We start from the raw sequence: 21,425 nt of genomic DNA, 5'->3' as shown, positions 1-21,425 counted from the left end.
ACAATTCTGATATTTACCGAAAAGCGACCAGACCAACAGGACGGAAAGTTTGAAGGTAAAAGAGGCTCAAAATCCAATCTCCCTCCGCGACTCGAGAACTGCCTGTCCCGTGCACAGGAGCATCAGAAAACTGTCTCTAAAATAGACATTCTTCACCTGAAATCACGAGGAAATCGGCAAAAGCTTTAAACAAAGACATTAGTTTGGATCATCAGGTAGATGGAGATTGCCTCAGATTGAAGGTGATGATTAACTGGTCAACAACGCAGGGAATTCACCCTGTGACCCAGAAACACTGAACTGTAAACGCCAGTCAACCCATAAATCTGGCACCTTCCACATCCCATATACAATCCACACTGTCCCGGGATTCCCACCCATTTAATCTCCTTCCACATCCCATATACAATCCACACTGTCCCGGGATTCCCACCCATTTAATCTCCTTCCACATCCCATATACAATCCACTCTATCCTGGGATTCCCACCCATTTAATCTCCTTCCACATCCCATATACAATCCACACTGTCCCGGGATTCCCACCCATTTAATCTCCTTCCCATATACAATCCACACTGTCCTGGGATTCCCACCCATTTAATCTCCTTCCACATCCCATATATAATCCACACTGTCCCAGGATTCCCACCCATTTAATCTCCTGTCAGAGACTCTGTAAACTCTCCCCTGTCGTGAACTCTGGTTCCATTTAATCTCAGGAGAAAATCTCTGGGGAAAAACTCTCCGGCTGTTAAACACAGTTCAAGAAACCTCCTGAATGTTCCTCAATCCTCACATCTCCATCAGAAATGTGTCTGGATCCTCCTTCTGTTCCCTGCAGTATTGATTATCTCTATCAGAGCCTGTCCCTAACGACAGCAACAATGAGATTCACTCAGCTCCTTCCTTCAGTTCTGTGCTCACAAACAACCTGTTTATAACGGGATTGGGGATGGCTGCTGATATCCAAAACCTATCCATCAGTTGAAGTTACATTTCTAGAATTAAACATAATTTTACAACAGCAGCTCCCCAAAATCACCCTCATCAATAAATGCAATAACTTGTTCTTGGTAAGTGGGTGAAATAGCAGCCTTAGTATTTCCAGCCCCATCGCCCAGTTACCCTGAGAATCTGGTGATGGTGTTGGATCTTCCTCTGCAATCTCGGTTTGATACGGCTGTGTGGCTCACTGGGGCAGCTTCAGTGGGGAGTTTAGATTCAGCGTGGACTGGACCCACACATTGAGATATCCAAATATCTCCATGATTCCAAATGTTCAAACTGTTGGGATTTATAAATTTGCTGGATTAATCCAGGCCTCTGGATTCCGAGTCCAGTCACAAAATCAGAGCCCCTCCATGTCCCACTGTCAGGGAGACTGTCCAATGTATCAACTCTTGTCAAATATACCTGGGAAACGATGGTTATTGAACAGTTCCCCGCACTCCTTAAACCCCATCAGTGACGAGTTAGTCGAGCTCAGGGAGGGCTCGGTGAACCCCAGACCAGACTTCACTACCCAGCCTCACTGAGTGAGGTTTGAGGGAGGAAACAGTGAAGGAGACAACAGGATGGAAAAGACAGGAAGAGGTTATTCGAAGCTGGACAACATTCTGAGCTCAGAAACAATTTGCTGTGTGTGGAGCTGACCCAGTCAGTGGAACATTTGGAGTGCGGTTTCCATCAATCATTGCTGATGGGCTGAGTTTAATTTGGGGTGGGTCGTTGCTGCTTGTTGCTGATAAAGACTCGGTTTAAAAAGGTGTTTCCACTGTTTTATCTGGAGTGTGACAGGGGACCGGTTCTGTGGGCAGCCCACTGACCTGTGCTGGGTGGGTGTTGGGGCCGGGGAGAGGGTGGGGGAGGGTGATCAGTGTAATGTTGCTGATCCTTTCTGGCTGTGAACCTCTGCACAATTCTGTAAATCACTCACAGATACTGGACACTCAACTGTGGAACGGTAATGGGCAACGTTCCTCATCATAATTAACCCATATAGAAATCATATATACGTATAGACAGATAGATAAATGATAGCATATATATATATTGTATATATATATATATATAGACAAAACAGATCTACACATACACATAGAGAGTGTGAGACAGAGATGGAGGTGGACATCGTGACATGTCTGCCCATCCTGGTGGACATGAAGGAACAGGACAGTTCCCCAGGGTCCTGGGACAACATTCATCCCTCAGCCAACATGACTGAGATGATCTGGTCATTCTATCTGATTGCTGTTTTGGGGACATTGCTGTCTGTGGGATATTCCTGTGCGCAGTTTATCTCCCATCTTGGCCACATTACAACCCTCACTCCGAAGCTGGAAAGAGCCCAGGGAAGGGCTGAGTTTGTGAAATGAACTCTGTCAATGCAGGTCAGCAGGAACACAGGTGTCAATGCAGGTCAGCAGGAACACAGGTGTCAATGCAGGTCAGCAGCAGCACAGGTGTCAATGCAGGTCAGCAGCAGCACAGGTGTCAATGCAGGTCAGCAGGAACACAGGCGTCAATGCAGGTCAGCAGGAGCACAGGTGTCAATGCAGGTCAGCAGCAGCACAGGTGTCAATGCAGGTCAGCAGCAGCACAGGTGTCAATGCAGGTCAGCAGCACAGGTGTCAATGCAGGTCAGCAGGAACACAGGTGTCAATGAAGGTCAGCAGGAGCACAGGTGTCAATGCAGGTCAGCAGGAACACAGGTGTCAATGCAGGTCAGCAGGAACACAGGTGTCAATGCAGGTCAGCAGGAACACAGGTGTCAATGCAGGTCAGCAGCAGCACAGGTATCAATGCAGTTCAGCAGCAGCACAGGTGTCAATGCAGGTCACCAGGAACACAGGTGTCAATGCAGGTCAGCAGCAGCACAGGTGTCAATGCAGGTCACCAGGAACACAGGTGTCAATGCAGGTCAGCAGGAACACAGGTGTCAATGCAGGTCACCAGGAACACAGGTGTCAATGCAGGTCAGCAGCAGCACAGGTGTCAATGCAGGTCACCAGGAACACAGGTGTCAATGCAGGTCAGCAGGAACACAGGTGTCAATGCAGGTCAGCAGGAACACAGGTGTCAATACAGGTCAGCAGGAACACAGGTGTCAATGCAGGTCAGCAGGAACACAGGTATCAATGCAGGTCAGCAGGAACACAGGTGTCAATGCAGGTCAGCAGCACAGGTGTCAATGCAGGTCAGCAGGAACACAGGTGTCAATGCAGGTCAGCAGGAGCACAGGTGTCAATGCAGGTCAGCAGGAACACAGGCGTCAATGCAGGTCAGCAGGAGCACAGGCGTCAATGCAGGTCAGCAGGAACACAGGTGTCAATGCAGGTCAGCAGGAGCACAGGTGTCAATGCAGGTCAGCAGGAACACAGGTGTCAATGCAGGTCAGCAGGAACACAGGTGTCAATGCAGGTCAGCAGGAGCACAGGCGTCAATGCAGGTCAGCAGGAACACAGGTATCAATGCAGGTCAGCAGGAACACAGGTGTCAATGCAGGTCAGCAGGAACACAGGTGAACTTTGATTCAAGTTGCAAATTAGAATCCCAGAACCTTCCAGCACAGTAGGAGGCCATTCTGCCCATCATACCTGTGCTAGCTCTTTGACAGAGCAGTCATGCTTCATCCCTCGCTCCTGCTTTTTGTCTGTAACCCTCAGCTCCTCCTCCGCGGGTCGCTGTCTAACTCCTTTTGAAACATTATTTATCAGATCAGCTTCCACCATCTTTTCACAGAGACCATTCCAGATCCCAACAACTCTCGGAGTGAAAACAATTCTCCTCCTCGACCTTCTCGATCTTTTGTCAATGATTTTCAATCACTTTATTGAGTCACTCACGAGAGGGAATAGTTTGTCTTTATTCATCTGTCTATCAAATCATCCCTGAACCTTCTCATTTCCACCAACCTGTGTCTATATAGCACCTTTAACACAGTAAAACCTCCCACAATGTTTCACAGGAACTTTCTCAAACAAAATTTAACACCAGGCCACACGAGGGGCTATTGGGACAAATGACCAAACACTTGGTCAATGAGTTATGATTGAACAAATGTCTTAAAGGAGGGGAGCGAGGTGGAGAGGTTTAAGGAAGGAATTCCAGAGATTCCAAAGAGAACATAAGATCACAGACATGGGAGCAGAATTAGGCCACTCAGCCCATTGCGTCTGCTCCGCCATCCAATCGGCTGATATTTTCTCATCCCCATTCTCCTGCCTTCTCCCCATAACCCCTGATCTTCATGTTAATCAAGAACCTATCTATCTCTGTCTTAAAGACACTCAGTGATTTGGCCTCCACAGCCTTCCACGGCAAAGAGTTCCACAGATTCACCACCCTCTGGCTGAAGAAATTCCTCCTTATATCAGTTTTGAAGGATTGTCCCTTTGTTCTGAGATGGTGACCTCTGGTTCTAGTTTTTCCTACAAATGGAAACATTGGCCGGGGTTCTCCCCTACCCAGTGGGGCAGGGGTCCCGGCGGGACGGAGAGGCGTGAACCACTCCGGCGTTGGGCCTCCCCAAAGGTGCGGAATTCGGCTGCTGACGTCATACCGGTGCCTGCACAGCGGAGGGGGTTCTCTTCCGCCCCCACCATGGTGAAGGCCATGGCGGGGCGGAAGAAAAAGTGTGGCCCCCACGGTGCAGGCCCGCCCGCTGATCAGTGTGCACCGATCACAGGCCAGGCCACCGTGGGGGCACCCCCCGGGACCAGATCGCCCCTCGCCCCCCCCCTCCCCCCCCCAGGACCCCGGCACCCGCCCCATCGCCAATCCCGCCGGCACCAGGTGTGCTTTGATTCCCGCCGGCGGGAACGGCCTGTCAGCGGCGGTACTTCGGCCCATCGCGGGCCGGAGAATCGCCACAGGGGGCCCGCCAACCGGCGTGGCGTGATTCCCGCCCTCGCCGATTCCCGGGTGGCGGAGAATTCGGGCCACGGCGGGGGCGGGATTGACACCGGCCCCGGGCGATTCTCGGGGTGTCGGAAACTTCCGCCCATTATCTTCACGTCCACTCAATTCAGGCCTCACAGTATCCTGTAAGTTTCAATAAGATCCCCCCTCATCCTTCTAAACTCCAACAAGTACAAACCCAGAGTCCTCAACCGTTCTTCATATGACAAGTTCTTCATTCCAGGGATCATTCTTGTGAACCACCTCTGGACCCTTTCCAAGGCCAACACATCCTTCTTTAGATACGGGGCCCAAAACTGTTGACAATACTCCAAATGGGGTTTGACCAGAGCCTTATACAGCCTCAGAAGTACATCCCTGGTCCAGTATTCTAGCCCTCTTGACATGAATGTGAACATTGCATTTGCCTTCTTAACTGCCAACTGAACCTGCACATTAACCTTAAGAGAATCGTGACCAAGGACTCCCAAGTCCCTTTGTGCTTCTGATTTCCTCAGCATTTCCCCATTTAGAAAATAGTTGTAAGGCTAACAATTGTACACAAAGACTCGAGTGATGTACAAGAGAGGCTTTATTACAGTGAGATGCTATTCCTCAGGCGGCAGCTGTAGAATGGCATCTCAGTGAAACTTAGGAATATTTATACTGCTCCCTGTGGGCGGAGCTAGCCGGCAGGGGCTTACCGGAGAAACCTATAATGCAGGTACGGCCATACATCCCCCTACTGTAAGCACACATATATACAGTGGTTGGATCGCCACGATAGTCTATGCCTAAATTCCTCCTTCCAAAGTGCATAACCTCAGACTTTTCCACATTGGATTTCATTTGCCACTTCATTACCCACTCTCCTAGCTTGTCCAAATCCTTCTGCAGCCCCCTTGCTTCCTCAATACTACCTGTCCCTCTGCAGATCTTTGTATCATCTGCAAACATAGCAACAATGCCTTCAGTTCCTTCTTCCAAATCATTAATGTATATTGTGAAAAGTTGTGGTCCCAGCACAGACCCCTGAGGCACACCACTAGTCACCGGCTGCCATCCTGAAAAAGACCCTTTTATCCCCACTCTCTGCCTTCTGCCACAGTCCAAACATTTCAGGCTTCTCACAACTGAAGTCCCTCATCCCCAGAAACATCCTGGTAAAATCCTCCTCTGGATCCTTTCTGAGGTATTCACGTTTCCCTGAAGTGCGACGCTCAGAATTGGGCATCATTTGGCTGCCCACCTGACTGAGGAGCTTCTGTTTCCCAAACCCTCTCTGGGTGTCTGTGTCCTGTCCCTGAAAACTCTGCATCAAAAGAGCTGCCTCTCTCAGACTGACCACTGAACAGGACAGTGGGAGGGGCCTTTCCCAACACCCAGACATATGTCATGTTCATTGTCCAGACCTTGGGAAAGACAACTGGTGAGGAGTTTATAATCCACCTTCGATCAACTATCTCTGTTTGTAATTTATTCCCAGGATGGGGACGATGCGCCCAAAGACAGAATTTATTTTCACTGGGCTGGTAGTGAGAAGGATCCTTCCCATCAAATCCTTCCGGCATGTCCACAATCTCACTGCCTCAGCACATTGCCTTCCACAACAATTTCAGTCTACTCTGTCTCCGGGAGATATCTGTACACTGACTGATGTCTCTCAGTCCCCTTTCTCCCTCAGGGAGATATCTGTACACTGACTGGTGTCCCCCAGTCCCCTCTCTCTCTCAGGGAGATATCTGTACACTGACTCGTGTTTCCCAGTCCCCCCTCTCTCGGGGAGATATCTGTACACTGACTCGTGTTTCCCAGTCCCCCCTCTCTCGGGGAGATATCTGTACACTGACTGGTGTCTCTCAGTCCTCTCTCCCTCAGGGAGGTATCTGTACACTGACTGGTGTCTCCCAGTCCCCTCTCTCCCTCAGGGAGATATCTGTACACTGACTGGTGTCTCTCAGTCCCCTCTCTCCCTCAGGGAGATATCTGTACACTGACTGGTGTCTCTCAGTCCCCTCTCTCTCAGGGAGATACCTGTACACTGACTGGTGTCTCTCAGTCCCCCCTCTCTCTCAGGGAGATATCTGTACACTGACTGGTGTCTCTCAGTCCCCTCTCTCCCTCAGGGAGATATCGGTACACTGACTGGTGTCTCTCAGTCCCCTCTCTCTCAGGGAGATATATGCACACTGACTGGTGTCTCTCAGTCCCCTCTCTCTCTCAGGGAGATATCTGTACACTGACTGGTGTCTCTCAGTCCCCTCTCTCTCAGGGAGATATATGCACACTGACTGGTGTCTCTCAGTCCCCTCTCTCTCTCAGGGAGATATCTGTACACTGACTGGTGTCTCTCAGTCCCCTCTCTCTCAGGGAGATATCTATATGCTGACTGGTGTGTCTGTCCCTTCTTCCGAGGGTGCAGTGTAATCTGTTCACTGAATTATATCACACTTTTTCTGGTGTAACCAAACTATTTAACTCTGGAAAAAAGCATGTCAAAGTGTGAGTGGATCTTTAATCTTATTATTTCTGCTAATCTGCCTCTTGTTGTATCAGTAAATAACTTGTCGATTATTGAAATGTGTGCTGGGGCGGAGACAGGAAGCTGTGCTGGTTTCAGTGGGTGGAGCTGCTGTTTAAACTGTGGGACCCTCACTCCCTCCACTTCCCTATTTAAACAGCACCCACTCCAGCTCCAAACCAAGTCGCTGTGAAGCAGCCGATCTCTGGAGTGTCTGAGTCAGTGTCTGAATCCCCAGGACGATGGGGATTGCTCCTTATCTCTGTGTGCTTCTGCTGTGTGTGACAGGTGAGAGTTCCGGGGCTTCACCCCCACACAGAGAGGCTGGTTATTCAGAGACTCTTTCACCCTCTGTTTATCCAACGGGTTTATTGAAGTGAATTCTCTTTTTCTCTTTTATTAACAGGTGCCTGGTCCGATTTTGTGCTGACCCAGCCCGAGTCAGTTGTGAAAAAGCCGGGGGAGTCTGTCAGCTTGTCCTGTGCAGTCAGTGGGTTCACCATCAGCAGCACCTATATCCACTGGGTGAAACAGATCCCTGGGAAAGGGCTGGAATGGTTACTGTATCATGATAACAATCCTGGAGGGTTCGCACCTGGAGTTGAAGGTCGATTTACTCCATCTGTGGTCAGCAACACCGCTTACATCCAAATCTCCGATCTGAGAGTGGACGACACGGCCATCTATTACTGTGCTAGACACACAGTGAGAGGAAGCAGGGCTGGACTGGGACAAAAACTCAGTCAGACAATCTGCAGCCAGTGGAATGAGTGAAAGGGGAGGAATGATCACTAACCCTCAGTTATCAGCACAGCTTCATTCCCATCCTGACTGAGCTGGGATCTGCCGCCCCTGGGAATGGGAATGTGATTATTGGCTGGCGATTCCTGAGCTGGTGATGTGATGGGAACCCTGCGGTCTGACAGGAACCTGGTCTGAAAGATATCAATGTTCAGGCAGACACCACAGCCCAAACCATGGTGAGTGTGAATGAGAGAAGAGGATTGCTCCCTTGTGGCAGTGTGAATGTGGTTTCAATGTGAAGTGACTGGACTCAGTGACAGTGAAAGGGGAGGAGGTTAATGTACGGCAGTGTATCACAGTGTCTATATGGGTGGCACTGTGAGAGAGATGGGGGAACCCTCCATTCAAAAACCTGCCACAGGAAAGTGATTGAAACTGGACCCTTCGGGCGATATCACCACCTTTACCTCATGCCCCGTGGATATAAATCAGATCCTGATTCAATAATCTGGGTGTGTGAACAACTTTCTGTGAAGATATTATTAGAAATGGGGAATAACAGAGAGGAACAGCGAGTGGATGAAGACATCACTGTCCAGACGGACATTTGTTCTCTAATCCTCGTTACCCTGAGAAAGTGATGGTAACTGAGAGACTGACAAACCCCTTCCGAGGGCAGCTAACAGTCAACGGCATTGAGTGTGGGACTGGAGTCACCCACAGACCAGACTGGAGTCACCCACAGACCAGACCGGAGTCACCCACAGACCAGACTGGAGTCACCCACAGACCAGACTGGAGTCAGCGACAGACCAGACTGGGGTCACCCACAGACCAGACTGGAGTCACCCACAGACCAGACTGGAGTCACCCACAGACCAGACTGGAGTCAGCGACAGACCAGACTGGAGTCACCCACAGACCAGACTGGAGTCACTGACAGACCAGACTGGAGTCACCCACAGACCAGACTGGAGTCACCCACAGACCAGACTGGGGTCACCCACAGACCAGACTGGAGTCACCCACAGACCAGACTGGAGTCACCCACAGACCAGACTGGAGTCACCCACAGACCAGACTGGAGTCACCCACAGACCTGACTGGAGTCACCCACAGACCAGACTGGAGTCACCCACAGACCAGACTGGAGTCAGCGACAGACCAGACTGGAGTCACCCACAGACCAGACTGGAGTCACTGACGGACGAGTTCAGGATTTGACCTGTTGGGATTTTCTGACCATCCAACAGTTTCATGGTCACTTTTACTGATCCCAGCTTTTCCCCGGATGTTTAAAGTGGAATTCCCAAACACCAAAAGAGGGAATAAACAAGGGATTTTCTGGATTATTAAACCCAGACCTTCAGATCACTGATCCAGGAACTGATCCACTGAAACACCACAGCCCAAACCATGGTGAGTGTGAATGAGAGAAGAGGATTGCTCCCTTGTAGCAGTGTGAATGTGGTTTCAATGTGAAGTGACTGGACTCAGTGACAGTGAAAGGGGAGGAGGTTAATGTACGGCAGTGTATCACAGTGTCTATACTGGGGGACACAGTGAGAGAGATGGGGGAACCCTCCATTCAAAAACCTGCCACAGGAAAGTGATTGAAACTGGACCCTTCGGGCGATATCACCACCTTTACCTCATGCCTCGTGGATATAAATCAGATCCTGATTCAATAATCTGGGTGTGAACAACTTTCTGTGAAGAGATTATTTGAAATGGGGAATAACAGAGAGTAACAGCGAGTGGATGAAGAACAATGAAAACTCTGTGTGGATTCACTCATCTTCCTGTAAAGTCCTGAAATACCCCCGAGTTTGACACCTGGTGTGTGGGGGACACCCGGATACAGTCTGAGGAGTTAATAAAGCTCCTGGACACGTGTCTGGGACATTTTATTTTGGGCTGGATCTTATAGCCGTGGTTTATGATCTGGGGTGAAGCACTGTGATACTGGAACCACAGCGATAGAGAGCTTGCCACAAACTCCCTCACCACAAATGACCGTGTGTATCAGAGTCTGTGTCCATGGATTCCACATTCATGTTTCCCAGAGTGAAATATCTAAACACTGACTTGGATTGTTGGAGGAAAATGTTGATTTCTGGGAAAATAAAGGACAAAAAGGAGGTGATTCTGATTCTCAGTAACGTGCAGGATCTGGTGTTCACAGACAGGAAAACTGCAAAAATACTTCATTTGTTCATACATTTGGAACAGGGTTAGGATGGAATTCCGGATCAAAATACAGGAAACTGCTGCTCCAGGTTAAAACCCGGTTTATATCTGCATTACCCTGAGATTATTACATATCGTGGACATATTCAGTTATTGTATGGGGTGAAGGACAGACGGAGCACAGTGACTATCTTGACTACTGGGGCAGCGGAACCTTGGTGGAAGTAACATCAGGTAAGACAAACGTCTCAATTCCTTCCTTATCGAATATTTATTTTCTGTTATTTGTGAATTTAATAATTCAGGTGCAGTGTATGATTCACCTGAAATCAGTGAGATATTTGGAACAATTAGATGATTCTATCTGAGAGAGGCGGATTTCTGTCGAGTCGAGAATAGACCCAGGAATTGGAGCTGAAATCTGATAACTGGATTTACTCTCAAAGGTTTAGATTTAACTCCACAGAATTGATTCCCAGAATCTAATAAAGATTCAGGATCTGTTTAATGTGTTCTGCTTGATTCAGATGGTAGTTTTCAGAACATTTTATCTTGGGACAGGTTTGGTGATTTTGGATTTCAGGAATTTTGCAGGTGGATTAGGATTCTGTTAAAATCTAAATAAAACACATCATCCAATTGTGCTGCGATTGAACAGATAGTGTCACAGTTTAAAGTTTTATTTATTTCAGTTCTAACATGGCTGGAACATGGAATACGTTCCATGTTTGACTTGACAGTTTAGTGATCCCGGAGGGAAAATGGTTTCCACAGGGTGACAAACAGGGATTTGTGATTGTTAAAAATGCCTCATCCTAACAAGTTTACAGCATAAACCAGTGAATTGTCCGGACGGACAGGAAACAGACGGCATGTGGAATAAGATTGTGTCTTATTGAGACAGGATTTTATTAGCACTTTGACAATAACTGTTTAACTCTCTGTGATGTCGGACCTCTCGATAGAGTTTAAATCATCTCTGGCCTCTGAGATTTCAGCTCAAACTGAAGCCACACTCGAGGGTTGGGAGCTGGAAGGGTTTCTGTGTGGTTGAATATTTTCCTGGGAATGACAGTAATGGACCTGTTCATTGTTAATTTATCGGAATCTGATTTTTCTGTTCGCTGTTTCAATGTTTACAATTTTTTGCATTCACGCATTGGACTGTGAAATTCATACAAATATATTAACTCAATAATTAAATATCACCATGAGAGTGAGTCCAATAGGAGGGAATAAGATGTTTGCAGTGTGAGTGTAACAAGGTTTAATATTCAGGCTGATCGCTGCTTTTAACAGAGGCAATATCCCAAATTTAAGTTGGGTGTGTGAGAAATGAGATGATCCTTTTTCAGGTTAAGATTTCTGGTCTATTCGAGGTAAAGGAGTTTCATTGACATCTCCAAACCTGCCGGGTTAGCTGAGAGAGGGATTTGTGAAGGGAATTGTGGTCACTAAATATTTCTGGGAACAGTGAAATTCTCCCAGGTTCTATCCATAATTACTTTTCTGCATTGAATTGGTTTATTGCAACAATATCATTAATTAAATTAACAGAAAGGGACAATGATGATTTCAATATGTCCCCCAGAGGAACTTTACCCAGATTCATTTTGGAAAAAACACACAGCAAACTTTCATTGTACCGGGTCTCAGCACCTGGATCCCACGGTGCAGAAATACATCTCGGCTGGTGGCACAACATGGGTGGTATCATATTGGCTGCCCATCATACCCAGCACCTGATATTTAATTCAATTTACAACTATGGAAGTGAATAACAGGCGCTGTGGACAAAAAGCAGGCCACCCGATCACCACCCATTTTGTGTCACTGCCCGAGGTGAACGTCGAGCCTGGAGTGTTTGATTCTAACACAGACTGTGCGATGGGAACATCACTGGGCACAAACACTGAGTGAGGGCTTTATTGAACTGGAATAAAATACCTCAGTCTGTGCGGTCCTAATTCACCTTCCTCCTCAGCAGAAAGATGTTGAAAATTGGGCAAACATTTCCCGTGCCCAGTTGATTTTCACCATGTTTTTAGCAGTGATTATTGATCAGCAGCTTGTCTGAATTTAGTCCCTTGGTTCCACTTCCTAAATTCCTTCATTTCTTTCTTCTCATCTGTTAATCTCCTTTTTTAACGCCATCTTTCTTTCTCCTTTTTTTCCCACTTTTCTTTGTTCACATTTTTCTTACTTGGTCTCTCTCTCTGTGAATGGGTCAGTGTCAGTCTCTCTCTCACTGTGAATGAGTCTGTGTCAGTCTCTCTCTCTCTCTCTGTGAATGGGTCAGTGTCAGTCTCTCTCTCTCTCTCTGTGAATGGGTCAGTGTCAGTCTCTCTCCCTCTCTCTGTGAATGGGTCAGTGTCAGTCTCTCTCTCTCTGTGAATGGGTCTGTGTGAGTCTCTCTCTCTCTCTCTGTGAATGGGTCTGTGTCAGTCTCTCTCTCTCTCTCTGTGAATGGGTCAGTGTCAGTCTCTCTCACTCTCTCTGTGAATGAGTCAGTCTCTCCCTCTCTGCTCGAGCCTCTGTCTGTATTGGGCAGATATTTAAAATATCCCGGGATTAATCGCTTAGGTTGAATGGGGTGGGGGGAGCGGGAAAAGAGATTTTTAAAAATCGGAATGACATTGAGAGGATACAATGGGAGAAATATAGTATGCTGCACTGAGAATTGGTTATCAGACAGGAAGCAGAGTGGGAATAATCGGATCATTCCCGTACCGGCCTCCCCGAACAGGCGCCGGAATGTGGCGACTAGGGGTTTTTCGCAGTAACTTCATTGAAGCCTACTCGTGACAATAAGTGATTATTATTATTATTCTCCGGATAGCAGGCTCTGATTAGTGGGGTAACGCAGGGATCCGTGCTGGGGTCACTGCTGTTCACAAACTACATCAATGATTTGGATGTGGGGCAGAGATAAAGTCTAATTTTCTAAATTTGCCGATGATACCAAACTGGGGGAGACACAAGTTGTGAGGAGAATGGAAGGAGCTTCCAGGGGACTGGGACAGGCTGAGTGAGTGGCTGCAATGTGGCAGATGTGAATAAGGATAAAGTTAGTCACTTTGGTAGGAAAAGCAGAAAGGCAGACGGTAGAGGTTGGGAGGTTCAGGTGCCCAAAGGGACCTGGATGTCCTTGTTCATGTGTCACTAAAGGTTAGCATGCAGGGCAACAAGCAATGAGGAGGGTAAATGGTATGTTGGCCCTTCATAGTGAGGGCATTTGAGTACAGGAGTAAGGATGTCTTGATGCAGATGTCGAGAGCCTGGTGAGACTTCACCTCAACACTGTCTACAGTTTGGTCTCCTTATCTAAGGAGGGATATACTTCCATAAAAGCAAATTACTGCGGATGCTGGAATCTGAAACCAAAGGGAAAATGCTGGAATATCTCGGCGGGTCTGGCAGTATCTGTAGGGAGAGAAAAGAGCTAATGTTGCGACCCTTTGGCAAAGGGTCATCTAGGCTCGAAATGGGATATACTTCCCATCGAAGGAGTGCAAACATGGAGCAGACTATTCCCTGGGATGGTGGGATTGTTTTATGAGGTGAGATTGAGGAGACCGGGTCGGCATTCCAGTGGGTTTTGAGGAATGACAGGCTGGGAGAAACAATTGGCTGCGAGGCCGGAGAATCCCGCCCATGATGTTTCCCCCAACCAGTGAGACTAAAACAAGGGAACATAATTTCAGGGAAAGACTGGGATGAGGAGGGATTTCTTCACTCAGAGTGAGGTGAAGCTTTGGAAATTTCGACCCCAGAAGGTTGCGGAAGCTCTTATTTCTGGAGACCAATGACATGAAGGAATTGAATGGTGGAGCACGCTCGACGGAATAAATGGCCTCCTTTTGTTCCTCAGGGGGAAAATTAAAAGCAGGATTATTTTACACATCACAGACCAATCATCCTGAGGGCACTGGGGAGGGGGGGAATCTTTCAAACATTATCCAGATAAGACGTGATGAAGGATCATTGAAACAGTCATTCCTGTATTCTGGAATATGCTGCCTGAAATGGTGGAAGGAGCAGATTCCATAGGGATATTCAAAAAGGGAATTGGAGAGATAACGAATGGAACATCTGAATGTACCTTTCCTTCCTGCTTTCTCTCCATTGAAAAGAGAGTTCTTCCCCCTCCTTCAACTGGATACATGGAAACCACTGCCAAAGAGGGCAGTAATCAATCACTTTCAAAGGAATTAGATGGCCATTTGAGGGAAATATATTCACAGGGATAGAGTGGGGAGATGGGGCAGATTGGATTGTTCTGCAGACAGCTGGCATGGGCTTAATGGGCTGAATGATCTCATTCTGTGGCGTCATGAATCTTGGACTCTCAAACATTTTAGCAGGCTATTGGGAAAGAGCAATGGAGTGAGATTAATAGGTCAGTTCACGAGAAGAGAATGCACGGGGAAAATAGGTTGAATAATCTTCTTCAGAGATGTATCACTGATGATGATATAATTAGCTTTAGGCAGGATGATGAATCGCCAGCTAGTCCCACAATCTATCTGATTTACTTTTCCATCAGTTAGGAAAGCTCCCTTCTCACTTTCCCCATCCAACACTCCCAGGACAGGTACAGCACGGGGCTAGATACAGAGTAAAGCTCCCTTCTCACTTTCCCCATCAAACACTCCCAGGGCAGGTACAGCACGGGGTTAGATACAGAGTAAAGCTCCCTCTACACTGTCCCCATCAAACACTCCCAGAACAGGTACAGCACGGGGCTAGATACAGAGTAAAGCTCCCTCTACACTGTCCCCATCAAACACACCCAGGAAGGGTACAGCACGGGGTTATAATACAGAGTAAAGCTCCCTCCACACTGTCCCCATCAAACACTCCCAGGACAGGTACTGCACGGGGTTAGATACTGATTAAAGCTCCCTCTACACTGTTCCCATCAAACACTTCCAGACAGGTACAGCACGGGGTTTGATACAGAGTAAAGCTCCCTTCTCACTGTCCCCATCAAACACTCCCAGGACAGGTACAGCACGGGGTTAGATACAGAGTAAATCTCCCTCCACACTGTCCCCATCAAACACTCCCAGGACAGGTACAGCACGGGGTTAGATACAGAGTAAATCTCCCTCCACACTGTCCCCATCAAACACTCCCAGGTCAGGTACAGCATGGGGTTAAATACAGAGTAAAGCTCCCTCTACACAGGCCCCATTAAATACTCCCAGGACAGGTACAGCAAGGGGTTAGATACAGGTCTGGGTTTTGCTTCTGAACAGAGTTGTTTCAGATTTCTGATATTTTAATCGGGCTTTACTTTTCAAATGAATTGCTAACTTTTAGTTCTGCACCCGAGGAGTTGCTGTGTGAATTCCAAGTCATACTTTTCTCACCAGCTGGGTGAGCTTTCAAACCTGTCTTTGTTATATTAACTGACATTGATGGTCATGAATTAAAAGTGATTGTGAAAGGAAGAACCTGCAGTGAGCACCTTTCATGTGCTCGGGCTGTCGCTGAACACTTTACAGCATGTTAAGCACAATGGAAGTGACGTCTCTGTAACAGAGGAAATGTGGCAGCCAGTTTATGCACAGCACGATCCCATAAACAACAACAGGATACTGACCAGATGATTTGTTTTCAGTGATGTTGGTTGAAGGATAAACACTGGCCATGACTACAAGGGGTAACTTCAATGTCTCATCGGAAAGGCAGCCCCTCCACCAGTGCTGCACTCCCTCAGTAATACACTGGGTGTCAGCCTAGACTGAGTAATCGGAAAGGCAGCCCCTCCACCAGTGCTGCACCCCCTCAGTAATACACTGGGTGTCAGCCAAGACTGAGTAATCCAGAAGGGATAAGAAAGAGACAATTTTTCTCTCCTGCCCTCAGTTCTAACTCCCTGTCAATCAGGCGCATTAACTGACTTGAACCAAATTTCCTGTCAAACCATCAAAATGCAGAACGATGAAAAGGATGTTTAACAATGCAGCTGTCTAATATTGACTGTTTTGTACATCACCTCCGTTGCTATTTACAAGTTTTCTGTCTTCGATTTGAGAAGAAGATTTGAACATTTATTTTTCTTCAGATGGTGTGGGCATTACTGTCAAGGACAGCATTTATTGTCCATCCTGAATTGTATATCTCTCCTTCTTGAACAAACCTTCATGTAAATAAATGTTACATTTTTCTGCTGGAGATTACAGCCCATTGGGTGTAACACTGGTCTCACACCGTGCTGGAGGTTACAGCCCATTGGGTGTAACACTGGTCTCTCACCGTGCTGGAGATTACAGCCCATTGGGTGTAACACTGGTCTCACCCCGTGCTGGAGGTTACAGCCCATTGGGTGTAACACTGGTCTCACCCCGTGCTGGAGATTACAGTCCATTGGGTGAAACACTGGTCTCACACCTTGCTGGAGATTACAGCCCATTGGGTGTAACACTGGTCTCTCACCGTGCTGGAGATTACAGCCCATTGGGTGTAACACTGGTCTCACACCTTGCTGGAGATTACAGCCCATTGGGTGTAACACTGGTCTGTCACCTTGCTGGAGGTTACAGCCCATTGGGTGTAATACTGGTCTCACACCTTGCTGGAGATTACAGCCCATTGGGTGTAACACTGGTCTCACACCTTGCTGGAGATTACAGCCCATTGGGTGTAACACTGGTCTCACACCTTGCTGGAGATTACAGCCCATTGGGTGTAACACTGGTCTCACACCGTGCTGGAGATTACAGCCCATTGGGTGTAACACTGGTCTCACACCGTGCTGGAGATTACAGCCCATTGGGTGTAACACTGGTCTCACACCGTGCTGGAGATTACAGCCCATTGGGTGTAACACTGGTCTCACACCGTGCTGGAGGTTACAGCCCATTGGGTGTAACACTGGTCTCTCACCGTGCTGGAGATTACAGCCCATTGGGTGTAATACTGGTCTCACCCCGTGCTGGAGGTTACAGCCCATTGGGTGTAACACTGGTCTCACCCCGTGCTGGAGATTACAGTCCATTGGGTGAAACACTGGTCTCACACCTTGCTGGAGATTACAGCCCATTGGGTGTAACACTGGTCTCTCACCGTGCTGGAGATTACAGCCCATTGGGTGTAACACTGGTCTCACACCGTGCTGGAGATTACAGCCCATTGGGTGTAACACTGGTCTGTCACCTTGCTGGAGGTTACAGCCCATTGGGTGTAATACTGGTCTCACACCTTGCTGGAGATTACAGCCCATTGGGTGTAACACTGGTCTCACACCTTGCTGGAGATTACAGCCCATTGGGTGTAACACTGGTCTCACACCTTGCTGGAGATTACAGCCCATTGGGTGTAACACTGGTCTCACACCGTGCTGGAGATTACAGCCCATTGGGTGTAACACTGGTCTCACACCGTGCTGGAGATTACAGCCCATTGGGTGTAACACTGGTCTCACACCGTGCTGGAGATTACAGCCCATTGGGTATAACACTGGTCTCACCCCGTGCTGGAGATTACAGCCCATTGGGTGTAACACTGGTCTCACACCGTGCTGGAGGTTACAGCCCATTGGGTGTAACACTGGTCTCTCACCGTGCTGGAGATTACAGCCCATTGGGTGTAATACTGGTCTCACCCCGTGCTGGAGGTTACAGCCCATTGGGTGTAACACTGGTCTCACCCCGTGCTGGAGATTACAGTCCATTGGGTGAAACACTGGTCTCACACCTTGCTGGAGATTACAGCCCATTGGGTGTAACACTGGTCTCTCACCGTGCTGGAGATTACAGCCCATTGGGTGTAACACTGGTCTCACACCGTGCTGGAGATTACAGCCCATTGGGTGTAACACTGGTCTGTCACCTTGCTGGAGGTTACAGCCCATTGGGTGTAACACTGGTCTCACCCCGTGCTGGAGATTACAGCCCATTGGGTGTAACACTGGTCTCACACCTTGCTGGAGATTACAGCCCATTGGGTGTAACACTGGTCTCACACCTTGCTGGAGATTACAGCCCATTGGGTGTAACACTGGTCTCACACCGTGCTGGAGATTACAGCCCATTGGGTGTAACACTGGTCTCACACCGTGCTGGAGATTACAGCCCATTGGGTGTAACACTGGTCTCACACCGTGCTGGAGATTACAGCCCATTGGGTATAACACTGGTCTCACCCCGTGCTGGAGATTACAGCCCATTGGGTGTAACACTGGTCTCACACCGTGCTGGAGGTTACAGTCCATTGAAGCCACTGAGATTAATATTGAGATGGGTGTGAGACTGACGTCTCACACAGTCCATCAGGTTCATTGCCCAGTGAGTCAGTTTAAAGTTACCCAGCGCTGACTTCTGCACTGCCCTCCTTTTATCCACCTTCAATTGTAATTGGTTTTGGAAATACCTGGTTTCAGACATTAAAGAAACTCTTCAGTTGCAGCCAACACTCTGAGTGAAACATGTAAGATCCTGATGGACTTGAAAGGGTGGATACTCAAAGGATATTTCCCCTTCTTGGCGAGACTAGAACTAGGGACACATTTAAAAATAAGGAGTCTCCCATTGAGGATGGAGATGAGGACAAATTCTTTATCCCAGTCATTGGTCTGCTGAAGAGAGGAATTCACTTCCCTCGACTGCAGTGGCTGGAGGACACTGAATATTTTCAAGGCTGAATTGGATAGATTCTTGATGAACAAGGGAGTCAAAGATTTTAGGCAGTAGACAGGAGAGTAAAGTGAGGCCACAATCAGATAGCTCTGATCAAACGACGAGCAAGCTCGAAGGTGTGACAGGCCTACTCCTGCGACATGTTGTTTGTATTTATTTACTGAGCTTATCGATGTGCGATTGTTTATATTTCAGCTGCCCAGGTTCCCCCATCGTCGGTCTACATCTCCAACCTTTCCTATGACGTGAATGCGAACCAAGATGAGATCAGCCTCGTCTGCCTGGTCAAGGGCTTTCAAACCAAGAGCATCACTCAGACCTGGTCCAGTAACAACAGAATCATTACGACTGGAATCAAGAAGTTTCCCGCAGTCCAGGGAAAAGATATGGAATACACGATGAGCAGTGTGCTCCAAGTCTCTGCGTCAGATTTGAATGCCGGTCATGCCTACCACTGCAAAGCGGGCTACAAGCCAGAGGAAATGGTGGAACATGAATTCAGAATACCTAAAAGTTAGTACAAGATATTATTTCCCATTTAAAACTGCATTGGTGTATGAATCGCGAAAGGTTAGTCTGCAGGTACAGAGGGTTCTGGGTGTCCCGGTACATGAATCAGAGAAATGTGAGTCTGCATGTACAGAGGGATCTGGGTGCCCCGGTACATGAATCAGGGAAAGGTGAGTCTGCAGGTACAGAGGGATTTGGATGTCCCGGTACATGAATCAGGGAAAGGTTAGTCTGCGGTACAGAGGGATCTGGATGTCCCGGTACATGAATCAGGGAAAGGATAGTCTGCAGGTACAGAAGGATCTGGGTGTCCCGGTACATGAATCAGGGAAAGGTTAGTCTGCAGGTACAGAGGGATCTGGGTGTCCCGGTACATGAATCAGGGAAAGGTGAGTCTGCAGGTACAGAGGGATCTGGGTGTCCCGGTACATGAATCAGAGAAATGTGAGTCTGCATGTACAGAGGGATCTGGGTGCCCCGGTACATGAATCAGGGAAAGGTGAGTCTGCAGGTACAGAGGGATTTGGATGTCCCGGTACATGAATCAGGGAAAGGTTAGTCTGCGGTACAGAGGGATCTGGATGTCCCGGTACATGAATCAGGGAAAGGATAGTCTGCAGGTACAGAAGGATCTGGGTGTCCCGGTACATGAATCAGGGAAAGGTTAGTCTGCAGGTACAGAGGGATCTGGGAGTCCCGGTACATGAATTAGGGGAAGGTTAGTCTGCGGTACGGAGGGATCTGGGTGTCCCAGTACATGACTCAGGGAAAGGTTAGTCTGCGGTACAGAGGGGTCTGGGTGCCCCGGTACATGAATCAGGGAAAGGTTTGTCTGCAGGTACAGTGGGATCTGGGTGTCCCGGTACATGAATCAGGGAAAGGTTAACCTGCAGGTACAGAGGGATCTGGGTGTCCCGGTACATGAATCAGGGAAAGGTTAGTCTGCAGGTACAGAGGGATCTGGGTGCCCCAGTACATGAATCAGGAAAAGGTTAGTCTGAGGGACAGAGGGATCTGGGTGTCCCGGTACATGAATCAGGGAAAGGTTAGTCTGCAGGTACAGATGGATCTGGGTGTCCCGGCACGTGAATCAGGGAAAGGTCAGTCTGCAGGTACAGAGGGATCTGGGTGTCCAGGTACATGAATCAGGGAAAGGTTAGTCTGCAGGTACAGAGGGAACTGGGTGTCCCGGCACATGAATCAGGGAAAGGTTAGTCTGCGGTACAGAGGGATCTGAGTGTCCCGGTACATGAATCAGGGAAAGGTTAGTCTGAGGTACAGAGGGATCTGGGTGTCCCGGCACATGAATCAGGGAAAGGTTAGTCTGCAGGTACAGAGGGATCTGGGTGTCCCGGTACATGAATCAGGGAAAGGTTAGTCTGCAGGTACAGAGGGATCTGGGTGCCCCGGTACATGAATTAGGGGAAGGTTAGTCTGCCGGTACAGAGGGAACAGGGTGTCCCGGCACATGAATCAGGGAAAGGTTAGTCTGCGGTACAAAGGGATCTGGGTGTCCTGGTACATGAATCAGGAAAAGGTGAGTCTGCAGGTACAGAGGGATCTGGGAGTCCCGGTACATGAATCAGGGAAAGGTTAGTCTGCAGGTACAGAGGGATCTGGGTGTCCCGGTACATGAATCAGGGAAAGGTTAGTCTGCACTACAGAGGGATCTGGGTGTCCCGGTACATGAATCTGGGAAAGGTTAGTCTGTGGTACGGAGGGATCTGGGTGTCCCGGTACATGAATCAGGGAAAGTTCAGTCTGCAGGTACAGAGGGATCTGGGTGTCCTGGTACATGAATCAGGAAAAGGTGAGTCTGCAGGTACAGAGGGATCTGGGTGTCCCGGTACATGAATCTGGGAAAGGTTAGTCTGCAGGTACAGGGGGATCTGGGTGTCCCGGTACATGAATCAG

The 21,425-nt window shown here is 48.3% G+C and overlaps 1 protein-coding gene and 1 gene segment (V, D, J or C); one reads left to right on the top strand and one right to left on the bottom strand.

Annotated features, from left to right (window-relative positions):
* Window positions 1-21,425, bottom strand: part of LOC119951152 (probable G-protein coupled receptor 139) — a 115,071-nt gene that overhangs the window by 49,715 nt on the left and 43,931 nt on the right. For 4 of the 6 annotated variants that reach the window (XR_005457518.1, XM_038774171.1, XM_038774167.1 and 1 more), the window contains one exon: window positions 18-156. The exons of the other annotated variants lie outside the window; for them this stretch is intronic. The gene's annotated coding sequence lies outside the window, so the exon portion shown is untranslated. The remainder of the gene's footprint in view (window positions 1-17; window positions 157-21,425) is intronic. 6 annotated transcript variants of the gene reach the window in all.
* LOC119951168 overlaps window positions 7,553-21,425 on the top strand; it is a 28,021-nt gene continuing 14,148 nt past the window's right edge. The window contains 4 exon segments of the C gene segment in view: window positions 7,553-7,710; window positions 7,829-8,127; window positions 10,530-10,590; window positions 19,197-19,514. Of these exon segments, the coding sequence occupies window positions 7,665-7,710; window positions 7,829-8,127; window positions 10,530-10,590; window positions 19,197-19,514 (724 nt within the window).

This window comes from Scyliorhinus canicula, chromosome 17, assembly GCF_902713615.1.
Source record: "Scyliorhinus canicula chromosome 17, sScyCan1.1, whole genome shotgun sequence".
NCBI classification, from domain to species: Eukaryota; Metazoa; Chordata; class Chondrichthyes; order Carcharhiniformes; family Scyliorhinidae; genus Scyliorhinus; species Scyliorhinus canicula.
Note: the sequence above shows the minus strand (reverse complement) of the source record. Positions and strands in the feature narration are given on the sequence as shown.